This window comes from Cyprinus carpio, chromosome A18, assembly GCF_018340385.1.
Source record: "Cyprinus carpio isolate SPL01 chromosome A18, ASM1834038v1, whole genome shotgun sequence".
NCBI classification, from domain to species: Eukaryota; Metazoa; Chordata; class Actinopteri; order Cypriniformes; family Cyprinidae; genus Cyprinus; species Cyprinus carpio.
Genome location: NC_056589.1, coordinates 23133291 through 23159818, shown reverse-complemented (window position 1 = coordinate 23159818; position 26528 = coordinate 23133291). Strand labels below are relative to the sequence as shown.

The window sequence follows — 26528 nt, the reverse complement described above, 5'->3', positions numbered from 1 at the left end:
ATTGAATGCCAATATAAAATTCCACACATTCTATGGTGTTCGCTAAACAGCGATCAACCATAATTTGGGTTTGTCCCGCTTTGTAGTTCACTGTAATTGGAGATTTGAGCTAAAATTCAAAGGTCTAAGATGTTACACAACAGGAAGCTACTAAATTAAGTCTAATGAATCTAATGTTTATGCTGTGGGTGATTGCAGTTGTACGCCTGCCACATATAAATGTTACATAAAAAGGCAGAGCCCTCGAGATGTCTCGCTATCTGAAATCACCTCTTAGATGTTAAGAGCAGTAGAAATAAAGAATGCTACCACAAAAACCTCTGCCTGCTTATGTTACCATCAGAATCATTTAAATGATCATTTCATCATTGTTTTTTACTGTTATAGTATTATTTAGTTTCTCTCCCATGGAGCTTTTTCAACTGAAATTATTACAAGGCTTGATTCTCACGCTGTGCTAATATTCCCTGGATGCGGTATCCCATGATGATCGCTGCATGCTGCATGTCAAGACTGTTGAGCATGTTGGCTGTGGTTGCCGCGGGAAGTCTCTGTCCGTTAGCTCCTTCCACAAAGTAGATAACCTCCAGAGGGTTGTCAGGACCCACAAGACGAGTGGTCTGTACAATCTGAACAAAGTAAAAAAAACTGTGCAATTCAATTCACTGCGAGGTCTTTTTTGCACCTTTAAATACGGTTCAATTCTATTAAACAACACTGAGGCAAAATATTCAATAATAAACAAATACATCCACTAAAACTATTCAGACAGATGAAAAAAATTGTGTCATTTTGGCATCCAAGTTGCTAAATCTAATTTTTTCAGTGAAGAACGTCTTAAATTTTAGTCTGTTCCTCACAAAAAGAAGACTTAGAATACAGTGTATAAACAAGTGCTGTTATTTTTTACTAAAACTAAAGTATTAAAAATGGTTAATGGAAATAAAATATTAGATAAAATAAATAAATAAGCTGAAGTACTAAAATTACTAAAACTCATTAAATTACTAAAACAAACTGAAAATATAAAAATAAAAGCTTATTCAAAATATTAACAAACACTATAACAGTATATAAATAAACAATACTAAAACAACAATTGCATAAACCACCTTTATGCTACTTTTACGGTGCTTTTAGAGCTAAGCAGCCCCAGATTGCTTCGACTTGCATTTAATTAAAACGAGTAGATATTTTTTCAGACATTCACCTATAATGTTCCACAGAAGAAAGAAAGTAATCCAGGTTTATTATTATTATTATTTTATTATTCCTTTAACTTTTAATTCCACATATGCTTTTTAACTTTTAATTTCCACATATTGTTCCTAACATGCAAACACATGAATCAGAAGAACTCTGAACAGGCTACAATTAGCTTCTTAAAATTTAAACGTTATTCTGACAAAAACCCAACAAGGCTTTCAGAGAGACTGAGGGTCTAAAAGACGAGTCTAATAAATATTTCTAGTCTCTAGGGTTATTGGGGTGGAAAAAGAGCGTCTCAATGTGTGGGCTTCACCTGAGCTCGACCTACATTAGGAGCCCAGAGTAGTGAACCCTCACTAGCCAGGGACGTTAAAAGCTCATTTTGAAAGTGCTGCTACCTCAGGGTGCTTTATGAGAAACAGAACAGAGGACGGCTACACAATGTCATTATAACATCCAAATACATCCAAGCTTAGCAGACTGTTGTCAGCCTACATTCACTTTAAGAGTCCTTGCGAGAGCTTCCAGAATTCATCACCTCTCTAAAATTAGAAATGACATCACTAAGCATCATTAAGAACAGCTGCATTCATTCTCAGTTAATTAGCATTCATTAACGAACTACGGTTTTATCAACACAAGTCACTTGAAGACCATAAGGTCAGCTAGTCTGCAGTCAGGTCACTATGAAACGCTGTCTGCAAGCCGTGTTTAATAATTTATCTGAGAATGCAGCTGGAGTATGAAGCGCTGACCGCCAACGGGTGAAATGGTTGTTTTTGAGTGGCTCCGCAGGCCAGGGATGAATAGGAGGATGTTGCCATGGATACTCCTTGTCCCTGAATGATGATGTGCAGTGGGAGAGCAGGTGTGGGGATGCACCACAAAGACAGTGACTGATTAGGAATCCAGAGAGGCATTAGACATGCACACAGGAAGAGCTCTATAAATGAATCCAGTGAGCTCATGCGTGGAAAGCAAGAACAGAAAATATAAGGTCACATAACACAGATGATTTACAAACCTGCACGCTGTTGTTTCCCACTCTAGTTGCTCTCCTAAAACGGCGCCCAGCACCCAATGCATCACTCAGCAACTGAGCCAGTCTCCTCTCAATTGTAGCCTTGAAGATCTTGTCACTCACGGGCTGGTCCAACACTCCCAACAGCACTGAACATAGTATGTAAAATACGACATTACGGCATTGCAATAGCTCATTTCTGTCTCTCATAAATATACTGAATATTTGATGGTATAGTAACATTACACTACTGTTCAAAAGATGGGGTTGCTTTGTTTTAAAGGAAGTCTCAGATGCTCACCAAGGCTGCAGTTATCAGATCAAAGTGATAAATAGTCTTTATAGCCACTTTTGATCAATTTAATGCATCCTTGCTGAATAAAATACTAAATTCTTCTTCAAAAAGAAACAAATTATAATACTGCCCCCTAACTTTCAAAAAGTAGTATACTTTGTAATACCCAATGTGTTAAGCTTAACATCAACAGGTCAGTACCTGTTCTAACCCATGAGGAACGAAGCAGTTGGGTTGTGTTCAGCTCTGGGTAGTGGAACGCTAATAGTGCAGAGAAGTAAAAAAACATCAAATATGAACAAATATAATTCCATTTTCATTATAACATATAGCACACTTCACTGAAGATGATTTCTAGTAGATGGACCACTTTGGCTAAACTGGTGGGTGCCCACAGTCTAACCAAAACACTGTTATAAAATCCAGTTTGACCACTTTAAGCTGTTGTATATAAAAGTTGTTTTGCAAGTGTATTTATGTAATTACATGGAAATTAGTGTGTGGACTCACGTTCTGCAATCTGCCATACAGGGTAGCCAAGGTAGTAGCTGTATTCAACCACACCGAGTTGTCGAAGCTGGGTGCTCACCTCTGTCCCTGGCACATACCCACGGATATCGCGCACAGCAAAGGTGATCTCCACTGGAATCTTCTGCTGTTGTGCCGCCGAGTCCACAGAACTCATGGTGACGTTTAAAATCTACAAAACAATTCAGTCTCTAAGATACAATTGTGTGAAACTAAAGCAATTAGACATTAGAATTAGAGACTCATTCTCCAGAAAGGGATTTTAGAAATTAGCAACATCCAAAAGACATATTTCTGTATAATTTTATAAACCAAACACATTCAGGTTTTCAATCAATCATCTAATGTAAAATGTGAACTACAAAAAAAAGAGAAAGAAAATAATTACATTTAACACAATAAATGTAATTAATATAAAAGCATACACAGTTAATCCACGAAAGCTCATACATTCTCAGCACAAGTCTTTTCATTAATACTCACTGATCTATTAAAGTGCATACACTTTCTGAACGCAAGTAAATGAAATGAATAAGAGCCATTAGTTTTGTTGCCTTGACAACAGTTGAATTAAGCAGTCCTGCACTTTCCTTATCCAATCTGAGCAAAGAGCTGGAGATGATGTCATCCCACTGCACTGAAGGCAATCAAGCCTTGAATTCACATCACACAACTGAAGTTAAAAGCATGCTCCTTTTTGCTAAAATCAAAAACTTGCTTGTTAAAGGATAAAAACATAAAAATTTAATTCTGATTTGGCTCATTTACATTATGTAGCATCACTGTGTATGACGCTAAAGGAGTAATTTAAGCAAAACTAAATGAAATAAGCAGTAATTAAGAGGATTTGAACGAGTTCAGTGTTAGGTTTTTGGTGTTTGAGTTCTAAATATCGTAAGCTGTTTAAACCAGTCAACGTACATTCACAGTGAAGTTTGTGGACTCCTGTGAGCGTCGGCGGACTTCAGCTAAGGCTGTGATCAGACCCTTCTCTGCCTGCTCACTGAAGGTACACATTCGCACATCTACATGGCTGGGTACAAACTGAAGAACTGCAGACAGACAAAAGACATTCATATAGTCATATAGCAACTAAATTTAAATGCCAGAGAGAATATTCAAGAAATGTGGTGTGAAGTTTCCACTGCAGTTACCTGTATGTACATGGTACTGTGGGCCTGGTACAGGACTGATGGGCGATATGCTGATAAAGGAGCTGGTGGTCCGAGCAGAGATTCTCAGGGCATTAATGACTGATATGGCAGTATAAACCACTGCACCAGACACAGCACGAAACACAAAGTCTGGAGGAGCTTTCACTACCTACAACATACAAAGAGCTTATTAGAAACATTTGATGTCAAGGATATGTACATCATATTTGTAATAGCAATTTCAAATCCTTTTCAAGCACACAGAGAACATCAAAAAGCCTTTCAGTGGGCCTATAAAAGTTGAGTCAAACTCTGTATTGTTATGTGCAGAGAGTTATAAAGAACCAGTTTGTTCCCACTGAGCCAAAAGAGGTGTTGTTTGTTCATGAGGACCCAAGAGATAAAACAGGAAGTGATGATTTTATCTATATGTTCCACTGACACAACACTGGATTACAAAACTTACTTTAAGTTTCTGTGGTTCAAACCAAGAGTAAGCAGGTTAAACTATCAACATCATGTTAAATTCTTAAAAGAAACAAAAGCTTAAACAAACGCTGCCTAATTTCTCAACAGCTTTCTCAACCTGAACAGAAGCCAATTTTCTTGTTAATTTCAATATATATATATATAAGTACACATACCTAAATACCACACCTATGTTTCAAAAAAAGTTGTGAATTGAATTAATATGCAATAAATAAGAATAATCGCAAAAAACTATTTTGTGTGTGCAATATTCCATCCATATCCTGGTAACATTTTAAAAATTTTGTTTGCATCAAAGTACATTTTAATATCCCAAAATATGCATTAAATATATGCATATATATATATATATAAATATATATATGCATTATAAACATACATAATAAACTAAAAAAAATGTTAAAGTTAAAATGTACATTTTTAGATGCCTTTTCATCATTATAAAATGGCTATAATAAGGGTATTTGTAATTGTAATTATATAATATTGTTTAAATTATTAACATTTTAGATTCAGTACAATTGCTGTCACTGCTTTAAATCAATAAAGAAAATAACAAAAAAGAGGAGAAAAACATAAACCTATTCATTACATGGCCGCAGTACCTGTAGCTCCACAGAGCGGTTATACTCTGCTTTGAGAATCTCTCTGACTTTGGCTTTGGCATATCCAGCAGTGGACCCTGGAGGAAACCCTACAACAGAGCAAATATCAGGTTTAATGTTATTCTTGGAGCCTTAAATATTAAAATATATTACTATAAAATCATGCTTGCTAATCCAACTAATGCTTAAGGTGCATCAGTGCTTTATGAATTGAGTTGCACACTGACCCTAAAAAATGGACATGAACACCTTTCTGGTCTAAAAATGTGCAGCAAATGTATTTTCTTTATTTCTTACCAACTCTGATCAAGTAGGTGTCAGGTTTAGTGATGTTGCAGAGATACTTCCGGACAGTGGTTGTTGGAGGGGTTGTGGATAGGGTTGTAACTGATGTATCGTTTAATCCTGGGGAGGATTTGGTTGTAAGGCTACCGATCGGTGTGGTGTTATCGTTATCAGTAACCATGGTGTCAGATGTTGTTCCAGACACAAATCCTTCATCTGCCATCTCTGTTGCAGGAGGGGTGGAGGTGATGTTGAAGGTTGAGTCAGTTGGGTATTCAGAAACACTGATAGAGGTGGTTACTAAAACAGTGGGAAGTACACTACTAGGAAAGAGGTTCTCTGTTGAGAGTGATGTGATAATCCATTGGCTGTCATTAACAGTAGACATGCCATCTGGTTCCCTGGTCACTGGAGGTGGGGTAGTCACCAGTAATGAAGTGTTGTATGCTGAAAAAGGTGTGGTAGCCCAATCAGTAGTTGAGTTTATATCTGCCATCGAAGTTAAAGGGTCTATTGAGGGTGTCTGCGTAAATGACGGCTCTAAATATGGCACTGTAGTATCTGTTAAACTCGGTCTAAGTTCAGAGGAATCCAAGATAGTGTTGTTAAAAGGCTCAAATCCAGAGATATCCGTTGAGGATTCCTCAGTCCAGAAACTGTTACCTGTAGGCTGTAGATCTTCATCAAACAATGTTGTTGGCATGTAACTTGGGTCAGTGGTGTAGGTTCTGGTGCTCACAATATGTGTGGTGCCAACCAGAAGGAAAGAGAAAACACTATAGGCCGTCTGATTGGCAGTGGGCTCTGGCAAGCTACCATTGTCCTTGGTCAACTGGATGGTGTAGTACTCTAAACTGTTCATATCTGGTAAAAGAACATCAGTGGGTTGGACTGTAACAGTGCCTGCCCAGTCAGATGCCAACTCTGAGCTCTCGTTGACAGACTGGTTCTGGTTTAAGACATCTGAAGTTGTCGGGAGAATGGGTAAAGAATGGATTCTGGTTGGCTGGATGGTTGATAGAGATGGAGAAATGGTGTGGCCAAGGTCTGATGTCAAAATACTAGTGAAAACTGGAGTTCTTGACATGGTAAGGGGCACAACAGTTGTAAAATTCTGAAAGGTTGTTGTGTGTTTGGTTAAGTCAGTGGTGGCTCCATTCGAGGTTGAATTGTTATTAAAACTGGAACTTTCAAGTTTGCTGGAGAAAGAACTAGTAACTCTGATAGATGAAGGATACAAATGTTTGCTGGAAAATGACATCACCATTCTTGTGGGGAACGTGGTGTCATAGGTCTCGGAATTTGAGTCCTCAATGTCATACATATCAGAGGGTAGATTGCTAACCAGTGAATAGTCATTGCCTTCAGATCCCATGAAGGACATTGTTTCTAGGTAATCTCCAGAACCATATTCCACATCCATGGTGTTAGTTGGGAAAAAGTCTTCGGGTGGGCCCATAGTTGGTTCAACAGACACTGAAGTCATTTGATGGTGTACAACATTACTTGGTTCCAACGGCTGATAGCCTATCTGGGTGTTTGGGTCATTGCTGGGTTGTAACTGGAGGTCTTGGATTCTACTGGATGGTTCCAATCGGTCTCCAAAAGGAAACCTAGAGTCACTGACTCCCACCGTCCCATACTGCGTTTGAGGGGAAATAACAGGAGGCTCATAAGGAGAATCTTTTCCAACTGAAGGCAAGCTAGACGGCACAGATGAACCTGTAGCCTGTGATATTTGGGGAGCTGGGCTGATAGCAGACCAAGATAAGGACACATTATGGGAGGTAGGCACTGGAGAATTTAGTTGTCGAGGCTGTCTGGAGGAACCTCTGCGGGTAAATCCAACTCCCTCTCCAGAATTTAGGACTTTTAAGGGAGGTGAGGCAAGCATCTCTGGGAGTGTGACAGAGTTCAGGGAGTAAGTGAATACTGGTCCAGTGTTAACATTGTGATTGTAACTCTCTGTGGCTTTTGATGGATCCAAAGTAGGTGAAAGAGAAAATCCAGATGAGGCGGAGGATGCATTACGTAGCACTTCCACTGAAAACTCATTTGGCATGTTTGGAGCCTCCATAGGCCGGACTAAGGGAGACACAAAGACAGTAAAACCAAATAAATGAAATTATCTAATGCAAACTGAAAAAAAAAAATAGCAACAAAACTATGTGGAAAACGACTAAATGCACAAAGCAATGCACATATCTACCTAATCATTGTAATTAAGTTGGCTTGAGAAAGCCAACTTACTGATCTACTATTTAAACTTATTAAGTTGGCTTGAGAAAGCCAACTTACTGATCTACTATTTAAACTTATTCTTGGCAACAAGCCAACAACTATTTAAAAACTTATTTTTATTTTTATATTATTATTCTTCTGAGACAGAATTCCAAACGTATCTCCTCCTAGGGCTTTTAAGCCACAAGCCCCAAACTCGGCAGACACCTGCGGGATATAGCGGTGCTGGTTGCTATATCTTTTTAGACTGATCAGACTTACAGTTTATTTATTATTAATTTTTATAAATCAGAAATCTCCCATAGACTCCCATTATCTGAGAAAAATTGCGCCTCTACAGGAGCAATTCCCGGGACTGAGGGAGGAGTCTGCCTTAGTTTCACTTTTAAATCGGTTAAAAATACATATAAATACATGAATTTATTTCACTCTGACAAGCTAAACCAACATATTTGAATATTACAGGGGTCAGGGCTTATTAAAAATGTATATCTGGCCACAGAACAGAGAGAAAGACGAGAGAGAATTCACCGCTCCGTTCAGCGAGTGGTCTCACAGCTGGCTCACAACAAACGAATTTATTCTTGTTTAAGACCTTTTAAAAATAAAATATTACAGCGATTGCACACAATCCACCCATTAGAACAAACCAAGAGGTAAAAGATGGTGTTTTTCAGCTGTTGAAGTTTGAAAATGAACGATTTGCGTCAGCTCTTTTGACAGCGCGAGCCCGCGCGGCTTCTCCTGCACTCGCACTACGAGCTCACAAGAAACGAATTTATTCTTGTTTAAGACCTTATAAAAATAAAATATTACAGCGATTTTACACAATCCACCCATTAGAACAAACCAAGAGCTAAAATTGGGTGTTTTTCAGCTGTTGAAGTTTGAAAATGAACGATTTGCGTCAGCTCTTTTGACAGCGCGAGACGGCGCGGCTTCTCGTGCAATGACACAACGAGCTCGCAAAAAACAAATTTATTCTTGTTTAAGACCTTTTAAAAATAAAATATTACAGCGATTGCACACAATCCACCCATTAGAACAAACCAAGAGCTAAAAGTGGGTGTTTTTCAGCTGTTGAAGTTTGAAAATGAACGATTTGCGTCAGCTCTTTTGACAGCGCGAGACGGCGCGGCTTCTCGTGCAGTGACACAACGAGCTCGCAAGAAACGAATTTATTCCTGTTTAAGACCTTTTAAAAATAAAATATTACAGCGATTGCACACAATCCACCCATTAGAACAAACCAAGAGCTAAAAGTGGGTGTTTTTCAGCTGTTGAAGTGTGGAAAATGAAGGATTTGCGTCAGCTCTTTTGACAGCGCGAGACTGCGCGGCTTCTCCTGCACTCGCACTACGAGCTCACAAGAAACGAATTTATTCTTGTTTAAGACCTTATAAAAATAAAATATTACAGCGATTGCACACAATCCACCCATTAGAACAAACCAAGAGCTAAAAGTGGGTGTTTTTCAGCTGTTGAAGTTTGAAAATGAACGATTTGCGTCAGCTCTTTTGACAGCGCGAGGCGGCGCGGCTTCTCCTGCACTCGCACTACGAGCTCACAAGAAACGAATTTATTCTTGTTTAAGACCTTTTAAAAATAAAATATTACAGCGATTGCACACAATCCACCCATTAGAACAAACCAAGAGCTAAAAGTGGGTGTTTTTCAGCTGTTGAAGTTTGAAAATGAACGATTTGCGTCATCTATTTTGACAACGCGAGACCGCGCGGCTTCACAACGACCTCACAACAAACGACTTTATTCCTGTTTAAGACCTTTTAAAAATAAAATATTACAGCGATTGCACACAATCCACCCATTAGAAGAAACCAAGAGCTAAAAGTTGGTGTTTTTCAGCTGTTGAAGTGTGGAAAATGAAGGATTTGCGTCATCTATTTTGACAACGCGAGACCACGGGGCTTCACAACGACCTCACAACAAACGACTTTATTCCTGTTTAAGACCTTTTAAAAATAAAATATTACAGCGATTGCACACAGTCCACCCATTAGAATACACCATCGGCTAAATTCAGATTTTTGTGAGCTGGTAAATTGTGAAATTGAATGATTTGCAGCAGACTATCTGACGGCTCGAGACTTCAACACTGTCATGGGGAAAAAGGTCTACATACTGAAACTACAGCCTTTTACATTAAAACACTCCAGCGAATCAGTACAAAACAATTAGAAGAATATATTATAGACATTAAAATGAGTGCTGGTGAGATATTTTTTTGTCTTAGGCCAGAAAAAGACATTGCATCGATCTCTCGAGTTACAGAGGACGCTGATTCTGGCTTTTCGCTGCAAGAACGGACAAATCATTCGTCTTGGCAGCTTTTTTTTTTGTATGTCTATATTTTGTATTGTCAATAGTAAATATTATTGAAAACAATAACTGTTGTAATTTTGTCACCATTATATAGTTTATGTATTATTATTGCAAAATACAATTTAGCAACTCACATAGTTATCATTCATCACTGCTTAAAAATGTAAGTTGAAAAATAAACTCTTAAAGCATGAAATAAGATACAGAATCAGTAAATTCGATTTTAATGTGGGTATATTATCAGTGAACTAATCATTAAATATTTGTAATCATTCATAAAATATTGGCCCCTTTCATAATGATGTTGTTCAGAAATGAAGGCCACAATGCTAATGTTGTCCCACACGATGGCGCCACAGGATAGAAAATACTTCAATATATGTTCACAGATTTTAAAATGTTCCATTTATGTGCATAAAATATAAATGCATATACATGCATTCTATTTTCATAAACTTTAATAAAGCCCAATATAGTATTTATGCAAAAACTGTAATCCCCTAAGTACCATTACGTTTTTTTTCTCTTATTTTAATAGTATTGACAACATATTTCTCAAGTTATCACACATAAAGTGAAGAAAAGAAACTATATTACTTATCTATTTTCATATCAATTTTCACCTTGACTTAAACCACATTGTTTCTTTTACCTTCTGTGTTGTTGCCTACAACACTTCAGTTAGAGGACTGAGAAATAGCAAACAGGGGGAAAAAAGGCATGACTTATTTTGCATACAGCTAGCCAAACCTGTTGAAACTGTTGTCATAGCCAATGCTTTTTATTGGAAGAGAAAACAGCAAGGGTCCATAGAAAAATACAGTTGAACGTTTTTTTTTTTCCACCAAGGCAGCTCAAGAAGGTTGGACACACAAGTACAGTGGCTCTTTTGGCCCAAGGCCAAGCCAACATTACCTTCTAGTTATAAAGTTAGTTCACTAACTTTACATTCTAGTTATTATTATTATTCTTTTTCTGAGACTAAAATTTCTGACTGCTACTCCTCCTAGAGCTTTAACTCTACAGACTCCAAACTCAGCCCAGCTCTTCAGACTGATCTCGCCGGGTGCGCTATATCTTTTTAGACTGATTGGACTTACGGTTTTCATAAAAATGAAGATTAAAAATCATAAAAATCCCATAGACTTTCATTGAAAAGCCTCTGCTCACCTGAACATTCCGTAAACTCCAACTGTCAAAAATTCAAATCTAAACAAACTGAAGCCCATTAGACTCAATCAGACTTCCCTTCTATGTACTATTACTAACCCATTCAAACTCATTCAAACTCATCTATCTATCTATCTATCTATCTATCTATCTATCTATCTATCTATCTATCTATCTATCTATCTATCTATCATCTATCTATCTAACTATCTTTCTATCTATCTATCTATCTATCTATCTATCTATCTATCTATCTATCTATCTATCTATCTGTCTCTATCTATCTATCTATCTATCTATCTATCTATCTATCTATCTCTATCTATCTAGCTATCTATCTATCTTATCTATCTATCTATCTATCATCTATCTAATCTATCTATCTATCTATCTATCTATCTATCTATCTATCTATCTATCATCTATCTATCTATCTATCTCTTATCTATCTATGCTATCACTATCTATCTATCTATCTATCTATCTAGCTATCTATCTAGTATCTATCTATCTATCATGCTATCTATCTAGCGACATGCTAGTCATCTAATCTAATATCTATCTATCTATCTATGCTATCTATCTGCTAATCTATCTATCTATCTATCTATCTATCTACATCTATCTATCTATCTATCTATCTACATGCTATCTATCTATCTATCACATGCTATCTATGCTATCTATCATCTATCTATCTATGCTATCTACTATGCTAGTCACTATGCTAATCTGCTCTATCTAGCGACATGCTAGTCACTCTGCTAATCATGCTAGAAACATGCTAGCGACATGCTAGTAACTTCTATCACTATCTAACATGCTAGTTACATGCTAGTCACTTGCTAATCATGCTAAAAACATGCTAGCTACATGCTAGTAACTTGCTAATCATGCTAGAAACATGCTAGCGACATGCTAGTCACTTGCTAATCATGCTAGAAACATGCTAGCGACATGCTAGTCACTTGCTAATCATGCTAGAAACATGCAAGCTAGTCATGCTAGTCATGCTCATGCTAAAACATCCTAGAAACATGCTAGTCACTTTGCTAATCATGCTAGAAACATGCTAGCGACATGCTAGTCACTTGCTAATCATGCTAGAAAAAACATGCTAGCGACATGCTAGTAACTTGCTACATGCTAGGCACTTGCTAATCATGCTAGAAACATGCTATGCTAGCTACATGCTAGTCACTCGCTAATCATGCTAAAAAATGCTAGCGACATGCTAGTCACTCGCTAATCATGCTAAAAATCATGCTAGTGACATGCTAGTCACTTGCTAATCATGCTAGAAACATGCTAGCGACATGCTAGTCACTTGCTAATCATGCTAAAAACATGCTAGTCCACTTGCTAATCATGCTAAAAAAAAGCATGCTAGCGACATGCTAGTCACTTGCTAATCATGCTAGAAATCATGCTAGTGACATGCTAGTCACTTGCTAATCATGTTAAAAAATGCTAGCGGCATGCTAGTCACTTGCTAATCATGCTAAAAAATCATGCTAGCATGACAACATGCTAGTCACTTGCTAATCATGCTAGAAACATGCTAGCGACATGCTAGTCAACTCGCTATGATCATGCTAAAAAATCATGCTAGCGACATGCTAGTCACTTGCTAATCATGCTATGCATGCTAGCGACATGCTAGTCACTTAGCTAATCATGCTAAAAAACATGCTATGCTAGCGACATGCTAGTAACTTGCTAATCATGCTAGAAACATGCTAGCGACATGCTAGTCACGATAATCATGCTAGTCACTTGCTACTAATCATGCTAAAAACATGCTAGCGACATGCTAGTCACTTGCTAATCATGCTAGAAACATGCTAGCGACATGCTAGTCACTTGCTAATCATGCTCGTGCTAGCAACATGCTAGTCACTGACTAATCTATGCTAGAAACATGCTAGCGACATGCTAGTCACTTGCTAATCATGCTAGTCCATGCTAAACATGCTAATCATGCTAGTCAACTTGCTAATCATGCTAAAAAACATAGCGACATGCTAGTCACTTGCTAATCATGCTAAAAACATGCTAGCGACATGCTAGTCTTCGCTAATCATGCTAGAAACATGCTAGCGACATGCTAGTCACTCGCTAATCATGCTAGAAACATGCTAGCGACATGCTAGTCACTTGCTAATCATGCTAAAAACATGCTAGTGACATGCTAGTCACTCGCTAATCATGCTACATAACATGCTAGCGACATGCTAGTCACTCGCTAATCATGCTAAAAACCATGCTAGTCACTTGCTAATCATGCTTAAAACATGCTAGCGACATGCTAGTCACTTGCTAACTCATGCTAGAAACATGCTAGCGAAATGCTAGTCACTCGCTAATCATGCTAGCAACATGCTAGTAAACTAGCTATCATGCTAGAACCATGCTAGTAACTTTGCTAATCATGCTAGTGACATGCTAGTCAACATGCTAGTAACTTGCTAATCATGCTAAAACATGCTAGTCAAACTGCTTTTCAACTTTTCAAACTTTTCTCTTTTCAAACTTTTCAAACTTTTCAAACTTTCTGTTAAAACTTTTCAAACTTTCTGTTTGTCTAGGCTTTCTCAAGCCAACTTAAAGTTTGCTTGACGAACTTTTTTATCTATTTAAACATTATTATTATTATTATTCTTCTGAGACTAAAAATTTTGACTCTAACTCCTCCTAGAGCTTTAACTCTACAGACTCCAAACTCAGCCCAGCTCTTCAGACTGATCTCTCATGGGTGTGCTATATCTTTTTGCTAACTGATTGGACTTACGGTTTTCATAAAAATGAAGATTAAAAATCATAAAAATTCCATAGACTTTCATTGAAAGAGAATCTGCTCATCTGAACATTCCGTAAAATCCAACTGTCAAAAATTCAAATCTAAACACACTAAAGCTAATTTAGACTCAATAAGACCTTCCTTCTATGTACTATTACTAATCTATTCAAATCTCATTCAGAACTCATCTATCTATCTATCTATCTATCTATTCATTAATATTAAATGGTCCACTATTATGTTATATTAATTAGTAGCTATATTAGAAACCAATCTAACTACCAAACTATACAACAAACTAAATACTTATTACTTTGTAGATCTATCTAACTATCTTTTCTATATATCTATCTATCTATCTATCTATCTATCTTCTATCTATCTATGCCTCAAAACTATCTATCTAATGTATCTTCTATCTATCTCTACTCATTCTAGAAACTGCTAGCGACATCTATCTATCTAATCATCTCAGCTATACTATAAATTTATCTGCTATAACATCTATCTATCTATTCTATCATCTATAATCATGCTACTAAAAACTATCTAATCTAATCTATGCATGCTAGCAACATGCTAGGCTAACTAAACTAATCATCTATATCATTCTAAACATCATGCTAGCAACACTTATCTTGCTACAATCTATGCTAGACTTGCTAGTGACTGTATGCTAGAAATAGCTAATCATAAAATAAAAACACATTTCTAAACATGCTAGTGACATTGCTAAACAACATATGCTATCATGCTAATCATGCTAGCGACATGCTAGTAACCATCTGGCTAATCATCTATCTAGCAGACTGCTAGCAAACATGCTAGCAACATGCTAAAGTCTATCTGCTACTCACTATCTAGCTTCTATGCTATTTATTTATCTTTCAAAAAAACTAGCAACCATGCTATCACCCTAGTATCCATTAGCTAGACAACATGCTAAAAACATGCTAGTGACATGCTAGTCACTATCTAATCATGCTATGGCTAGCTGACATGCTAGTCACACTGCTAAAAACATGCTATAGAAACATGCTAGCTAACTCCTACATGCTAGTAAAAACCATGCTAATCTACTAGTCTTAGAAAACATGCTAGCGACATGCTAGTCACTTGCTAATCATGCTAAAAACATGCTAGCGACATGCTAGTCACATGCTAATCATGCTAGCTAAACATGCTAGCGACAATGCTAGTCACTTGCTAATCATGCTAGAAACATGCTAGCGACATGCTAATCACTTGCTAATCATGCTAGAAACATGCTAGCGACATGCTAAACATGCTAAAAATCATGCTAGCGACATGCTAGGCACTTGCTAATCATGCTAAAAACATGCTAGCACAAGCTAGTCAGGTGCTAATCATGCTAAAACATGCTAGCGACATGCTATCACTTGCTAATCATGCTAACAACATGCTATATATGCTAGTAAACTTGCTAATCATGCTAGCAAACATGCTAGCGACATGCTAGTAACTTGCTAATCATGCTAGAAAAATGCTAGCGACATGCTAGTCACTTGCTAATCATGCTAGAAACATGCTAGCGACATGCTAGTCACTTGCTAATCATGCTAGCAACATGCTAGTCACGTTAGTCACTTGAAATCATGCTAGAAACCCTAGCAAACATGCTAGTCACTTGCTAAATCATGCTAAAAACATGCTAGCGACTGCTAGTCACTTTGCTAATCATGCTAGTTAAACATGCTAGCAAAACTAGTACTTGCTAATCATGCTAGAAACATGCTAGCGACCCTAGTCACTGCTAATCATGCTAGAAACATGCTAGTCGACATGCTAGTCAGCTACAAATCATGCTAAAAACATGCTAGTGACTATGCTAATCATGCAGTGAACATGCTCAGTCCTATGTCAATCATGCTAGAAACATGCTAGCAAACATGCTAGTCACTTGGCTAATCATGCTAGTGACATGCTATTTGCGACACATGCTAGTCACAGGATAGCTAATCATGCTAGAAACATGCTAGCGATCATGCTAGTCACTTGCTAATCATGCTAAAACTGCATAGCGACATGCTAGTCACTTGCTAAACATGCTAAAAACATGCTAGTAACATACTAGTCACTTGCTAATCATGGCTAGAAACATGCTAGTCACATGCTAATGACAACATATGCTAATCATGCTAGGGAACATGCTAAACTTGCTAATTTCATCTTATATTTCACCATGCTAGCCACATTTGCTAGTCACTTTCTAATCATGCTAGAAACATGCTAGTGACATGCTAATCTTTTAGCAATCATGCTAAAAAAATGCTAGTAACTATGCTTATCATGCTAGCAGTTTAATGCTAACTCGAAGCTTTTGCTAATCCTAGGCTTTTCATTAGAACATGCTTATAAACACAAACTTTATTAAAAATTTCTTCTAAAACTTTTGAAACTTTTAACTCAAGCAAACTTTTCAAGACTTTTCAACTTTTCAAACTTTTCAAACTTTTTGGCTCAAGGCTTTCTCAAGCCAACTTAAAGTTTGTCTTGACGAACTAACTTATCATATTTATTGTTATTCTTTTTCTGAGACTAAAATTTCTGACTAACTCCTCCTAAAGCTTTAACTCTACAGACTCCAAACTCAGACTAGCTATTCAGACTGATCTCACGGAGTGTGCTATATCTTTTCTAACTTATCAGACTTAGGGTTTTCATGAAAATGAAGATTAAAAATCATAAAAATCCCATAGACTTTCATTGACGGAATGTTCAGATGAGCCAAGCTCCAACTGTCAAAATTCAAATCTAAACAAACTGAAGCCCATTAGACTCAATCAAGCTTCCCTTCTATGTACTATTTCTAATCAATTTAAACCCATTTAAGCTCATCTATCTAATATTTCTATCTATCTATCTATCTATCTATCTATCTATCTATCTATCTATCTATCGTCTGACTATTTCTATCTATCTATCTATCTATCTATCTATCTATCTATCTATCTATTCTCCTGACTATCTATCTATCTATCTATCTATCTATCTATCTATTATCTATCTGTCTCTATTATCTATCTATCTATCTATCTATCTATCTATCTATTATCTATCTATCATCTGACGATATCTATTTCTATGCTTTATCTATCTATCTATCATGCTAGCGACATCTAGTCATCTCATGTAAAACATGCTAACAACATGCTAATCATGCTAGACACATGCTAGTCTTTGACTAATCATGCTAGCTGACATGCTAGTCTACTTTGCTAATCATGGTAGTGACATGCTAGTATCATGCTAATCATGCTAGAAACATGCTAGCGACATGCTAGTCAATCGCTATCATGCTAAAAAACATGCTAGCTACTATGCTATCAATGCTATAATCATGCTACATATCTATGCTAGCGACATGCTCAGTCACTATCATGCTAAAACATGCATGCGAGAAATCATGCTAGTCTATCTATGCTAGTCACTCGCTAATCATGATAAAAACATGCTAGTGACATGCTAGTCACTTGCTAATCATGCTAGAAACATGCTAGCGACATGCTAGTCATTTGCTAATCATGCTAGAAACATGCTAGTCGACATGCTAATAAATTGCTAATCATGCTAGCGACATGCTAGTCACTTGCTAATCATGCTAGAAACATGCTAGCGACATGCTAGTAACTCGCTAAATCATGCTAAAAACATGCTAGCGACATGCTAGTCACTTGCTAATCATGCTAAAAACATGCTAGTGACATGCTAGTCACTTGGTAATCATGCTAAAAAACATGCTAGCGACATGCTAGTCACTCGCTAATCATGCTAGAAACATGCTAGCGACATGCTAGTCACTCGCTAATCATGCTAAAAACATGCTAGCGACATGCTAGTCACTCGCTAATCATGCTAGAAACATGCTAGGTGACGTGCTAGTAACTTCTAAATCATGCTAACATGCATGCTAATAGTCACTTGCTAATCATGCTAGAAACATGCTAGCGACATGCTAGTCACTCGCTAAATCATGCTAAAAAAATGCTAGCGACATGCTAGTCACTCACTAATCATGCTAAAAACATGCTAGCGACATGCTAGTCACTTGCTAATCATGCTAAAAACATGCTAGCAACATGCTAGTAACTTGCTAATCATGCTAGTGACATGCTAGTCACTTGCTAATCATGCTAGAAACATGCTAGTCAATCGCTAATCATGCTAAAAACATGCTAGTGACATGCTAGTCACACTGTGCTATAATCATGCTAAAAACATGCTAGCGACATGCTAGTTCACGCTAATCATGCTAAAAACATGCTAGTCACTTGCTAATCATGCTAGAAACATGCTAGCGACATAGTCACTTGCTAATCATGCTAGAAACATGCTAGCGACATGCTAGTAAATCGCTAATCATGATAAAAAAATGCTAGTGACATGCTAGTCACTTGCTAATCATGCTAGAAAACATGCTAGCGACATGCTAGTCACTTGCTAATCATGCTAGAAACATGCTAGCGAAAAGCTAGTCACTTGCTAATCATGCTAGCGACATGCTAGTCACTTGCTAATCATGCTAGAAACATGCTAGCGACATGCTAGTCACTCACTAATCATGCTAAAAACATGCTAGTGACATGCTAGTCACTTGCTAAATCATGCTAGAAACATGCTAGCGACATGCTAGTCACTCGCTAATCATGCTAAAAACATGCTAGTGACATGCTAGTCAATTGCTAATCATGCTAGAAACATGCTAGCGACATGCTAATAACTTGCTAATCAGTGCTAGCAACATGCTAGTAACTAGCTTATCATGCTAGAATCATGCTAGTAACTTTGCTAATCATGCTAATGACATGCTAGTCACTTGCTTCATGCTAAACTTGCTACTCACTTCAAACTTCTTCTTAAACTTTTCAAAAAAACTTTTCAAACTTTCTAAACTTTTCAAACTAACATTCCATTCTAACACAATAAAACTCAAAACTTTTCAAAAACAACTTTCATTATCAGATTTATAATTTCTTTTTCTGAGACTAAAATTTCTCAACTCTAACTCCTCCTAGAGCTTTAACTCTACAGACTCCAAACTCAGCCCAGCTCTTCAGACTGATCTCGCCGGGTGTGCTATATCTTTTCTAACTGATCAGACTTATGGTTTTCATAAAAATGAAGATTAAAAATCATAAAAATCCCATAGACTTTCATTGACGGAATGTTCAGATGAGCCAAGCTCCAACTGTCAAAATTCAAATCTAAACAAACTGAAGCCCATTAGACTCAATCAAGCTTCGCTTCTATGTACTATTTCTAATCCATTTAAACTCATTCAAACTCATCTATCTAATATTTCTAATCTATCTATCTATCTATCTATCTATCATCTGACTATTTCTATCTATCTATCTATCATCTGACTATTTCTATTTATCTATCTTAATCATACTAGGGACATGCTAGTCACTTGCTAATCATGCTTACAACATGCTAGAATCATGCTAACCACATGCTAGTCACTTGCTAATCATGCTAGCAACATGCTAGTAACTTGCTAATCATGGTACAACATACATGCTTAGTCACAGTGCTAATCATGCTAGAAACATAATAGCGACATGCTAGTAACTTGCTAATCATGCTAGTGACATGCTAGTCACTTGCTAATCATGCTAAAAACATGCTAGCGACATGCTAGTCAACCGCTAATCATGCTAAAAACATGCTAGTGACATGCTAGTCACTTGCTAATCATGCTAGAGAAACATGCTTTGATATCGACATGCTAGTCACTTGCTAATCATGCTAGAACATGCTAGCGACATGCTTTGTCAATCGCTAATCATGCTAAAAACATGCTAGTCACTTGCTAATCATGCTAGAAACATGCTAGCGACATGCTAGTCACTTGCTAACATGCTAAAACATCTAGCGACATGCTAGTAACTTGCTAATCATGCTAGTGACATGCTAGTCACTAGCTAATCATGCTAGAAACATGCTAGCGACATTCTAGTCACTCGCTAATCATGCTAAAAATCATGCTCAGTGACATGCTAGTCACTTGCTAATCATGCATGATAGAAACATGCTATGATGACATTGCTAGTCACTCACTCGCTAATCAAAGCTAAAAACATGCTAGCGACATGCTAGTCACTCGCTAATCATGCTAAAAACATGCTAATCACTTGCTAATCATGCTAGAAAAAAACATGCTAGCGGACATGCTAGTCACCCTGGATAATCATGCTAAAAAACATGCTAGTCACTTGCTAATCATGCTAGAAACATGCTAGCGACATGCCTAGTCACTCGCTAATCATGCTAAAAACATGCTAGCGACATGCTAGTCACTTGCTAATCATGCTAGAAACATGCTAGCGACATGCTAGTCACTTTTTGCTAAACATGCTAGAAAACATGCTAGCAACATGCTAGCAACTTGCTAATCATGCTAGGGACATGCTAGTCACTTGCTAATCATGCTAGAAAAAAAACATGCTAGCGACATTTCTAGTCACTCGCTAATCATGCTAAAAACATGCTAGCGACATGCTAGTCACTCGCTAATCATGCTAAAAACATGCTAGCCACTGCGACATGCTAGTCATGCTATTCATCTATCGCTAATCATGCTAAAAAAAACATTCTTAGTGACATGCTAGTCACTCGCTAATCATGCTAAACAACTGCTAGCGGACATGCTAGTCACTCGCTAATCATGTAAAAACATGCTAGCGACATTATAGTCAAACTGCTAATCATGCTAGAAACATGCTAGCGGACATGCTGGTAATCTTGCTAAATCATGCTAACCCGACCTGCTAGTCACTTTGCTAATCATGCTAGAAACATGCTAGCGACATGCCGTAGTCACTCGCTATCATGCTAAAAAAAATACAGCTAAATGTGACATGCTAGTCAATTGCTAATCATGCTAGAAAATGCTAGCGCACATGCTAGTAACTTCTAATTATGCTAGCAACATGCTAGTAACTAGCTTATCATGCCTAGAAACATGCTAGTAACTTTGCTAATCATGCTAATGACATGCTAGTTACTTGCTTTATTAACTTTCTTAAACTTTTCAAACTTTTCAAACTTTCTAAACTTTTAAAAATTATACATATGGAATGTTTATTATTTGTTAGACACCCACAAAACAAACTACCAAAAACACTCAAACACTTAACAAAATACATATGGAATGTTTATTATTTGTTAGACACTGCTGTAACAAACTACCACAAACTCTTTGTGCAAGCCTATTCACCCTTTGAACCAGTAAGTTTAAGTAATTGGGAGAAATACTGATTTTGACTGATTCTTGACTGATTAATGACAACAAATTAAGTCAATCAAGCCACACAAGTAAATAGCAGAGTAAAACACAGATGCAGAGTAAGATCACTGGACGTGATTTCACACAGTTACATCAAACAGTTTGAGTTCTGAGGACTTTCATCATGCCATTGCAAACAGATGCTTCAAGGCTTTTTCTCTTGCATAGGTCGAATTGTCACGATTACCCAAGTCACAATCTCACACATGTGAAGGAGGTTTGGAATGTGCCAAGGCAACAAAACAGGAGAGTATTTAAATAATTAAGCGTGCTACTTTCAAGAAGGACTCCGGAAAGCAGTATCAGCCTGTCTGGTTTATATTCCACCACACGTTTTATAAACTTTCCAGTTGCATTGCTTTTTACGGTGGGTGCAGAGGTTGGGCATAAAAGCTGGCAGTGTTTGTCCTGGCATTCAGAAGCAGCTGCACAGTAATGAAATGACCCATTCAGAGATGAAGGATGGAAGGCAAAGATGAGAAGCTTCTTAATGAAGCATGAGTGAGAAAAACAGTCTCATGCCCTATTCGGATGAGATTAGTTTTCCCTGAGGAGGTTAGGTAAATTATTCCTCCTCATTTATTTTGAGGAGGAATGATGTAAATAAAACCAAATTGGTCATTGTGCAAAGTGGTGCACTTTATGGATTTAGACCTACTTATTCTTTCACAGTATTGTAAGGTAAATAATCCAATACATGAACGCAAATGTCATGCCAAAAACAATATTTTGAGCTGAATTTTTTCAGATGTAGTGTGGCATTACAATCAATACACACCACAACAAAGATATCAATATAATATATTAGGAGGATTTGCAAGGTGGCATTGATGAATGAGAAACTAGGTCAATGCATATGCTATTATTTACCTCGTTATTTCTCAAAATTACCATAAAAATAGAAGAAAAAACTGAATTCAATATTCAAATGCTAATACAGGAACATCCAATCATCTGCAACAAATAACATTCAATGCAGCTCAAGGATCAAAAGAGATTAGACATGTAGACATAATAATGAAACTCATAACTTAAATATGATTCATAGAAAGGTAGTACTAATTCAACAACGTCTCAGATTCAAAGCATGAGCCAGATTTGTGACTCAGCAATAACTGACATCACTCAGCCTTATGAAGAATCTCCCCCAACACATGGACTTCATACAGACTTCTTGTTAACCCACAATTCTGTATTTAGACTTTTGATCCCCCCAAAAAGGAAAATAAGTCATGGATGTAAGAGACAACAACACCACATAAAAAACTCTCACAAAAAAAAAAACAACAAGATAAAATAAAATACCATAACCTCATAAAACCACACACAACACTAAAAAAAATAAAAAAAAGCAAAAAAAATAAAAAAATAAAAAATCTGTGACAACAGTGAAGCAGCAAGTAAGAAACTCCTTTTTGGCATTAATTATGTGATTGACTTTATCAAACATAAAACACAACAGCAATGCACAAAAGAAACAACATCTTATGCTACATTAATCAGGTCAATATGCTCTGTGTTTGGGCTTCTTCATACTTCTTTGATAGTCTATGAAGCTGCATTACTCACTGCAACGCTCTGAGCCAAGTGTTTGAAGCCCCTATAAAGCAGGCGGCTGTGTAAAACAGATGATCAACTAAACAGAGAAACAGAAGAAAGAGAAACTGTTGTTAGACCTTAACAATGACAGTGAGGAAAAACTCTTAGGTAAAGCACCTTGAACACTGAAACTCAGCGTTGTTATTGTTAACTAAAATTAAACTATTAAAAAAGGTTTTCATTGCAATAAGCCTAAAATAAAATAAAATAAAATATCTGATGAAAAACTTAAGAATGCTGCCTTGACTGAAATAAAAACTAAAATGAATAAAACTGAACTAAAAAAATAAAAATATATTAACTCATATATATAAAACTAAAATCTTTATATATATATATTGATATATTATATATCTATATATATATATATATATTTATATATATATATATAGCTATATATATATATATATATATATCTACGATATATATATATATATATATATATATATATTATACTTACGATTTAGGTCCTGTATACTGAAAAGACCAGTTCTATCTCTTTGAATGGGGAAACATTAAATTCTCCAGAACTGTTCACCATGCTTACAATTAAGGTCCTGTATACTGAAAAGACCAGGTGTGAATGCCCTCCAAAATGCATTCAAGAAGGATTTCGATTCGATCCCTCAAACCACTTCAGGAGGCAACATGCATCACTGTTATTAGATACAGGAAGTATTGCTGTGTTTAATATCATTCAGTGTTGGTAATGGCATTTTAAATTAGTCTTGCTATGGGCAATTTCACATCTCCCATTTTATGTATCCAGAATACACACAACTAAATAACAGATTCACATTTTTGCATTAATTTAACAAAACTACACCTTGATTGGAATATCCAATAAATATTCTGTTCACAAGTGATCTCTACCTTGAATTTTCTGTTTTTAATCTCAAGCTGCATGCAAATGTTTGCATAATAGCTAGATTTAGTAGCTTTAAATTCCTTATTACTTAACCTTAAGTTCATACAATTAACTTAGCTTAAAAAAAGAACTCACTTTAATTGAAAAAGTTGAAAAGGATAATATTAGCTCCAAAACATGCAATTTATCTACACTACATAAAAGAAAAACACAAAAAAACAAAAAAAAGAAAAAAAAACCTTACCTTACTTTTAAAAATCATATTATGATTTTGGGACGCATTGATTCTCATCTTTCCTACTATTTAGTATATAGCAAATGCAAATTGCGACACGGTATACAGTATCCTGCACACTGACCCAAAAACTCAAAATAGATTCTTGATGTACAGCTCTAAAGAAACTACAAACTTAGAGGAATATTATTCTGCCATTTCAGCTGAATGATTGATAAAGCTCTAAAACTCACAGGAATCATAAATATCCACAGTATGATGTACGAGTCTCTTTCAGAGGAAAGGTGAGAGTCATTAATTAGTCTTACTGTGGCACACGGGTGAATACTAATGTGTTTAACTATCTTTACCAAACATCAATTGTTGATACACCATGTCTCAGGTCACTGAGCAAGCCTAAAGCTAATGAACAGGACAGAACTGGAACAGATTACTGCCTGACCTCTGACCTCATCAGATGAGTGCTCGGACATTTAGATTTCTGTTCTCAGATCCCTATTCCCTCAGGAGCCATTCAATAAAACATTAAAGCCACAAACACCCATTTCTGTGCTAGGCCAATCAAAACGGATCGTTGACCCCATTTTAAAAACACTATAGCTGAAAGTCATGTAACACAGTCTGTGATTGACAAGCAAAGAGGACTCTGTCCTAAGTTAAACAAAAGCCTGCAGAAAGTGGAACAGTCCAGTCTGTACCCCACTATTATTAATGATATAAGTAAACAAATAGGTGGGTTATGTTGTTTTTGAGCTGTGACATTTCTAGTTGGGTAGACAGCGTGTTATTTGACATTGTGCTAGAGTGGCAGCTGACTATGAAATAGCATACATTTATTTAGTCCTGGAAATGTTTTAGAGTTTCAGTCTTTGCCAGATCTGTTGTACTGCCAAACACTTTGCAGTATGATAATAAAATATAGTTTAAATCACAATGCAAAAACAATAGTCTGACCCTCAATAAGAAGTAAAATCGCTTAAGTTTGATTCAGTTCCATTAATCATTTTAAATAGTCTATTTCAATGAATTAGCCTAATTAACTGATCAACAAATTGTGTCTTACTATTTAAAAATTTGTCATATATTAAAATATTCTATGCATATAAATAAAATAAAAACATGTGAAAAACATGCCTGGCTTTTTTTTTTTTTGTATTTTCTTAAATCTACTTGATAAACAATAGCTGTTTGGGTTATATTGTTATTATAGAGTTATACTGAATATAGTCAAAAAATGAAATGATGAAATGAAACATTTAAAATATTACAATTATTCTACATAAATCAACACCCAATCAATCATTTCTTTTTTATCAATTGCATTCTAAATGATGAAGAACACTTATATTTCTTTCAGTATGATAATTGCAACCAGTACTCTAACAATGTGTTCTTGTTGCACAGTTGCTTTTGTGGGCGAGCCGGACCATGCTAAATGATGTAAAATGGCACCAACAGAAACTCTAAAATCATTCAAAGCAAAGACAATAAAGACTTAATATTCCTGATTGACGGACAAGTTCAATAATTAATTGTAAGAGGGTCACCTTCAGCATAAATGAGCAGTGTTTATCGTGAGTAATGGCAGGCAGCCTCTCGCCCGACAGACGGGCAGCAGGGGAAATACCTCAACTCCACACAACAGTGCGGCAATGACTCCCTTTGCCACCTGGTACAGAAATGCAATCGTGTAATGCATGAGCAGTCTGGCAATTGTTAGAGCTATCGCTTTCAAAGACAGCGAGATCTACCCAAGAGATACGTGTCAGATGCAAATGTAAATGTCAATGAGAGGATGCACAGTGACAAAAACTACTTGAAGTATTTAAAAGTGATGCATAAAATTACCAGTTTAATTTAAACCAGTGGTCATTAACAGCATAATATTAACATTCATGCATAATGCTTAGATTAAAAAAAAAAAAATTACCCCACGGAACATATTAAGAGTGACAATAGAAATACACATGCCAGAACTATTATAAAACATAAAGCAGTAAAAGTAGTCATGATTCACAACACTACATCTGATGCACCAACCATCTTAATGCAAAGATCTGTTCTCAAATCTCATGAGGATCACAAAAACATGGACTTTCTATTTGCACAAACTCCCTTATGCATGTTTTGTTATGTAATGGTGTCTGCACACATGGAATTTAATTTATGGAAGTAATTACAAAACGCAGTATGCTCACATGTCTTTTGGCCTTAAAATGATGGCAAAACCAGCCAATAAACTTTTATCAGGCCTTAAAAATTAAGTGCCCAGAACACAATGATAAAATGAAAAGTACATAATGCAAAACTTCATTTGAAATCTCAAGATTAAAAAAATTGGATTCACATTTACCAAAGGACGTACTCTGATTTT

General features: G+C 36.5%; 1 protein-coding gene across 3 annotated transcripts in view; it reads right to left on the bottom strand.

Annotated features, from left to right (window-relative positions):
- Positions 1-26528, bottom strand: part of LOC109109221 (UPF0606 protein KIAA1549-like) — a 55523-nt gene that overhangs the window by 15782 nt on the left and 13213 nt on the right. For all 3 annotated transcript variants that reach the window (XM_042775504.1, XM_019122374.2, XM_019122373.2), the window contains exons 2-9: positions 5599-7671; positions 5302-5390; positions 4208-4376; positions 3975-4105; positions 3036-3225; positions 2727-2786; positions 2234-2379; positions 452-629 (exon numbers count right to left, since the gene is read on the bottom strand). In XM_042775504.1, coding sequence (XP_042631438.1) covers positions 452-629; positions 2234-2379; positions 2727-2786; positions 3036-3225; positions 3975-4105; positions 4208-4376; positions 5302-5390; positions 5599-7671 — 3036 coding nt within the window. The remainder of the gene's footprint in view (positions 1-451; positions 630-2233; positions 2380-2726; positions 2787-3035; positions 3226-3974; positions 4106-4207; positions 4377-5301; positions 5391-5598; positions 7672-26528) is intronic.